The sequence below is a fragment of the Chiloscyllium plagiosum genome, chromosome 10 (assembly GCF_004010195.1).
Source record: "Chiloscyllium plagiosum isolate BGI_BamShark_2017 chromosome 10, ASM401019v2, whole genome shotgun sequence".
In the NCBI taxonomy this organism is placed as follows: domain Eukaryota; kingdom Metazoa; phylum Chordata; class Chondrichthyes; order Orectolobiformes; family Hemiscylliidae; genus Chiloscyllium; species Chiloscyllium plagiosum.
In genome coordinates this window covers 61,472,470-61,479,054 of record NC_057719.1, presented here as the reverse complement: position 1 = coordinate 61,479,054, position 6,585 = coordinate 61,472,470, and the positions used below count along the sequence as shown (strand labels likewise).

Here is a 6,585-nt window from a genome sequence, read left to right as displayed (position 1 = left end):
AATCTTCTTCCCGACCTCTCCGCCCCCACCCCCTCTCCCGCGTATCACTCTCACCTTAACCTCCTTCCACCTATCACATACCCAACGCCCCTCCCCCAAGACCCTCCTCCCTACCTTTTATCTTAGCCTGCTTGGCACACCCTCCTCATTCCTGAAGAAGGGCTTATGCCTGAAACGCCGATTCTCCTTCTCCTTGGATGCTGCCTGATCTGCTGCGCTTTTCCAGCAGCACTTTTTTAAGATAAAAACAATGACTGCAGATGCTGGAAACCAGATTCTGGATTAGTGGTGCTGGAACAGCACAGCAGTTCAGGCAGCATCCACTGCTCCTCAGATGCTGCCTGAACTGCTGTGCTCTTCCAGCACCACTAAACCAGAATGTGAATTCAATATTGCCAAACAAAATAAAGAAAGAATAAAGAACGGTTTTCTGCCCTCAGTCACTTCCAATATGCCAGTTATGTAAATGTTAAAAAGAACATTATGCATTCTAAGGTCCACAAAATTAAATGTTTTGGATTTGTTCTGCATCCTAAATACACGTATCACCATATTTTCAAAGGTAACACAGTATCATTAAGTTAATTTTTTCACAAAACTAGGCCTATTTTGTAATTATGGAAAAAGATCTAAAATCTGCTTAGCTAAATATTTTCACAATAATACTTTTTGTCAATCTTCTTCTTGTATTTTCACAGCATGGAAATATTTACACTTTTTGAATACTATATTGATTAAAATTTTAAAGGAATTAAAGTCAATTTGAATTGGGTCCATGTCCTACTTACAAATTAATAATAGCGTTTTGAATGCAGATCGTATGGTACAGGCTGTTCTGCTATAACGTGTGTTTTGTTAACACAAATTTGCTGTAACATGATTGACAGATTGGGGACATGGTTTCTAAAGCGCGAAATTTTAAAGTATGTATTCGTTACACCATGACTCTGGCCCCATTAGATTAAAAGGTGCTGCTATTATGCAATTTTCCTATAACATGGGATTGCACGAGAACGAAATGACCGCTTATACAAAACTGGCTATATTTCAATTGGAAAGATCATGTAATAGACTATTTTGTTTTACAGGGATACAGCATGGAGATGTCAATGTGGCTTCCTAAGAAACTACATTTACTAAAGAAGGTTGCATGTCTGAGAGAAGCTGGTAACTCATTACCCAGTGAAATTCTTGAAAAGGTAGAGGAAATTAAAGACAAATGGCAACTATTAGAGGTATGTTTTTTTTGTAACAGTTCAGATGTATATTGAATTTCAGTTTATGATTTGCAGCTATTGTGAGTTCCCATTTTTCTTACGAGTCATCTTCTGTTTTAGAATTAGAATTAGGTTTTATTGTCTCATATATTCAAGTTCAGAGATACATGAATACAGTGAAACGTGTATAAAGTCACCATTTCTGGTGCCATCTTAGGTATGAAGGTGTCTCAGTACAAAATCTTGGGTATAAATTAGAAACATAAAGCAATAAAGTTAAAAGTTCAGCATTGCAGACATTCTAAAGCACAGAAAAAAAGAAAAAAATCAGAAGGAACAGACGGGTCCATTTTGGGCTTAACCTCAAGGCCAGGAATCCGTGCTTGGTTTCACTTTGAGATTGGGGTCCCTTGAGTCCATGCTGGGCCATACTTCAAGTCTGCTCTGGGTTTCAAATTGAGTCCGCACTGGCCCAACCCGCCTCCACCGATGCTGTTTGAGGACAGGAGATGAGTTGAAAGGAAAAAAGAACAAAAAGAGAGAAAAAAAGAAAAGAAGTGAATGGAGCAGTCAGTGTCAAAATGATACTAGAGCCCCAATTCCAGAAGTCTTGCCCTAAAACCCAGTCCTGCCATTTTCATCAGGTGGAAGGAAATGGTGTAATCAACTAAGAGAAAGTGAGGATTGCAGATCAGCGTTGAAGAGTGCGGAACCGGAAAAGCACAGCCGGTCAGTCAGCATCTGAGGAGCAGGAGAGTCAATGTTTTGGGCATAAGCCCTTCATCAAGAATGAGGATTCATTCCTGACGAAGGGCTTAGGCCTGAAATGTTAACTCTCCTGTTCCTCGGATGCTGCCTGATTGGCAGTGCTTTCCCAACACCACACTCTTCAACAAGGAAGGCAATGGTGTGGGGAATTGCCTGAAGCCAGATCTGGTTTTCATTCATCTAAAACAAAAGGTATGGGTTTTAGATCTTTCATAAGAAGGTTGAAAGCTGCTGGATTTCTTTGGAGATGCATGATACCCATTTGGAGAGGTGGGATATACTTTAAGTTGGGGAAAAGCACATCCGGGAGAGGAATTTTCAAGGTGCAATGTGCCACTTGGGAGAAGTCAAGTGCACTTTGAGATTGTTAAACACAGACATGAATGTGTTAAACGGTGGATTATACATTCAACTTTCAAATTCAATCAAATTGTCAAGCTGTGAAGGAAGTTGTCAATTTGTCAATGCATTTATATATCTTCGTCTTTCATTTAAAAAAACACAATGTAGTTCAGTCACTGCTTGCTATTTCACTCTGTTGACAAAGTGTATGGGCTCTCACTCTCGGATTTATGCTGCATGATATATTTCCCAACCTATTATTATCATGATGGGGTGTTGGTCAGTTCACATTTTGATTAGCAGCTCCAAGCTCTTATAATGCCTAAGACGAAGTGGGGAAAGGAAGTTAAATCTAGTGTGTTGTTTTTTGTCAGTGAGGCCTCCTTGTAGTCAATTTATCAATAAACACTTAAAAACGTTGTTGTATTTTGTGTCAGCATGGATCAAGAGTTCGAGTCATGAATGATACTGGGTGTGCTAGCATGATTGGTGTGAAGGCAAAGAGTGTTGGGTGAAGGGTAAAGATAGACATGAATTACCTTTTAGGTTGGTTGGGGCTTTAAAGGGCAATGGGGTGGAGGGGCATAGGTTGGCAGGAGAACTATGAACTGGGTGTCTGTCCCTCTACACTAACTGTGCCCTCTGCAGCTTTCCATGCTAATTGCCAGTGTGCCCAGCAATGCAAGCCTGTACTTCCAGAATATACTCCTCATGCATTAGAGAGAATGTGCATGTGGAAGGAGACATGCCATGGATTTTGTCCTGGTCTGAAGTTTGGTCATAGGCCAGGGACCTACTCTAGTTTCCATGTAGGTTTTATTTGGTGAATTTGGCAAGACCAGAACTGAATATTAATGAGGCAAGTTGGTCATTGAGGTGTCTAACAAGCATTAATCCTCTTGAATGAGTTAACTCAATACTTACTGAAAGAATCTTGCTACTCTGCCTGTGAAAACTATGAATAATGACATGAAATGATCTTGACATTTCAATGGGTGTCATCAGAATTCTTGTCTGATTTAACAGATAGGTACATGAGTAGGAAGGGTTTTGAGGGATAAGGGCCAAATGCTGGCAAATGGGACTGGATTAATTCAGGATATCTCGTCGGCATGGACGAGTTGGACCAAAGGGTCTGTTTCCTGCTGTACATTTCTATGACTATGATTGTGTTACAACTTCACCATAATCCAGGTTGTTAAGACTCCGATGTGATTCTACCCAATGCAGACCACTATGTCAAAATGAGTGCCGGAATCAAACAAGAAGTCCAGTGACAGGTCACTGCATCTTCTGTGTTTTTGCGGAAAGCCAGACAAGAATCTTGTTTGGCAGCAGCAAGTTACATTTTAAGGGTATATTAGTTTGTTAAAAGCCTTATTAATGGATATTAATATTCACTTTCCTATTTTACCACACATGCTGAACACATTAGACATTGAGAAATCAGAGTGGGTACATGGTGCATTCAGCAGGTACCTGGCTACAAGGAGCCTTCATGTTGCACGGCACCAAAAGCAGCTTAGAGCACGATCCACTGGCACCAGTCACCCTCACCCCTCATCCACAGACATTGGCACTTGACATTTCCAACTCCTCACAAACGTTATGGCACCTCCCTGATAAATGTGCAGACCACTCAGGAAACAGCAACTGTCATTGGAATGCTGCTACAAGAATATTTTGACAACAGGGACAGGCACCCAGTTCACAGGTTGGACCAAACTGCATCTCAGAGCTGCTCACTGGCTGACTTATGCTTCCTCACTTAGCACATACATGCATGCTTGTAGCATCCATACCTTGCCTTGCCATGCAATGCTCTGTCATCTGTCTTAGTGTGTTGACCCTTCAGCCAGAATCAAAGGCACTCGTTACAGCTATAGGGGTTTTTCCGGGTCGGAAATTTGCTGTTCAGCATTCTGAGATGTTAGATTAATACTTACAGCATGTGTCACCAGCCTGCACAGCTAACACACTGCCTGTATATCCAAACAGATGGCCATGGTGGAGATAGTCCTCAGCCCAGTCAATGTTTGGGAGCAGGTGTCGGTCAGAGGATTGTGGCACCACCAACATTTACCTGGGTGTATGCAGCCTTTCACAGATGGCATGAGCACAAGAGATGCCAATCTTTCAGCGGATATCCGCTGACTGGCAAGTTGTTCTGGGAATAGTACATGGTAAAATGGGGTTAGAGTCAAACATGAGAGATGCTGTGAGTGGAGTATGTAGTTAATGAGGCACATTTGGTTAAGTCCAGTGAGAAATACTTCCAAACTTCACTTGATGCAATCGCACTTAACTATAAAAACCATAAAAGATTCAGCCCATTATTTCACTTCATTCTGGCTTTCCAATATGAAGGTATTTCATAACCAACACAGTAAAATCTTTGTCTGGAATTCTTCACAGATTAATATGAAGTGCAATACACTAGAGAATAAATAAAACCTCAAAATGCACCTATTTCCTTCTGATCACACTAAAAAATCAATCCAAATAATTTAATAGCCTAACATTAAACTGTCAAGCGCTTTCTGTCCGACCTGTTTATTCCAACTAGAGATAAAATGTCATCTCGCCTATGGTTCAAGGATTAACTGTTCAGCGACAATAAAAGGCCCATTTTTACTGATCCTCCAACGTTGTTGAATAAATCTGCAAACTTTTAACAGCCAGTAATGTCAAGTCTTCCCTTGGTAGTTTCTGTAACCAAAAATCACTTAAACCCATGAACCTAAATTCCCTAACATTTCAACTAACCCACTCAGATTAAATTTGCACAAAGAATCAAGATGCAACGAGGAAGATGAATAGTTTATACAAAATATCTACCCCAAAAATATAAATTATCCCAGCCTTAAAGAGTAATTTTAAAAACCATTATTAAATGTTGACAGGTGAAACAAGATGAGAAAGGTTTTTACACCACTGTTTGTGGACAAAATGAAACAAAAATATCCCTCACCTCCACTATCTTCTTTCAACATGCACCCTCAGCAATCACTAATAGAGTCATAGAGATGTACAGCATGGAAACAGACCCTTCGGTCCAGCCGTCCATGCCGACCAGATATCCCAACCCAATCTAGTCCCACCTGCCAGCACCCGGCCCATATCCCTCCAAACCCTTCCTATTTATATACCAATCCAAATGCCTCTTTAATATTGCAATTGTACTAGCCTCCACCACTTCCTCTGGCAGCTCATTCTATACACGTACCACCCTCTGCGTGAAAAAGTTAACCCTTGGGTCCCTTTTATATCTTTCACCTCTCACCCTAAACCTATGCCCTCTAGTTCTGGACTCCCCGACCCCAGGGAAAAGACTTGGTCTATTTATCCTATCCATGCCTGTCATAATTTTGTAAACCTCTATAAGGTCACCCCTCAGCCTCCGACACTCCAGGGAAAACAGCCCCAGCCTGTTCACCCTCTTTCTATAGCTCAGATCCTCCAACCTTGGCAACATCCTTGTAAATCTTTTCTGAACCCTTTCAAGTTTCACAATACCTTTCCAAAAGGAAGGAGACCAGGATTGCACGCAATATTCCAACAGTGGCCTAACCAATATCCTGTATAGCCGCAACATGACCTCCCAACTCCTGTACTCAATACTCTGACCAATAAAGGAAAGCATACCAAATGCCTTCTTCACTATCCTATCTACCTGCGGCTCCACTTTCAAGGAGCTATGAACCTGCATTCCAAGGTCTCTTTGTTCAGCAACACTCCCTAGGACCTTACCATTAAGTGTATAAGTCTTGCTAAGATTTGCTTTTCCAAAATGCAGCATTTATCTGAACTAAACTCCATCTGCCACTTCTCAGCCCATTGGCCCATCTGGTCAAGATCCTGTTGTAATCAAAGGTAATCTTCTATTCTGTCCATTGCACCTCCAATTTTGGTGTCATCTGCAAACTTACAAACTGTACCTCTTTATGCTCGCATCCAAGTCATTTATGTAAATGACAAAAAGTAGAGGGCCAGGCACCGATCCTTGTGGCACTCCACTGGTTACAGGCCTCCAGTCTGAAAAACAACCCTCCACCACCACCCTCTGTCTTCTACCTTTGAGCCAGTTCTGTATCCAAATGGCTAGTTCTCCCTGTATTCCATGAGATCTAACCTTGCTAATCAGTCTCCCATGGGGAATCTTGTCGAGTGCCTTACTGAAGTCCATATAGATCACATCTACTGCTCATCAATCTTCTTTGTTACTTCTTCAAAATACTCAATCAAGTTTGTGAGACAT

General features: G+C 41.4%; 1 protein-coding gene across 5 annotated transcripts in view; it reads left to right on the top strand.

Annotated features, from left to right (window-relative positions):
• The window catches only part of akap6 (A kinase (PRKA) anchor protein 6), a 410,503-nt gene that overhangs the window by 319,167 nt on the left and 84,751 nt on the right, over nt 1-6,585 (top strand). For all 5 annotated transcript variants that reach the window (XM_043697895.1, XM_043697890.1, XM_043697891.1 and 2 more), the window contains one exon: nt 1,089-1,235. In XM_043697895.1, coding sequence (XP_043553830.1) covers nt 1,089-1,235 — 147 coding nt within the window. The remainder of the gene's footprint in view (nt 1-1,088; nt 1,236-6,585) is intronic.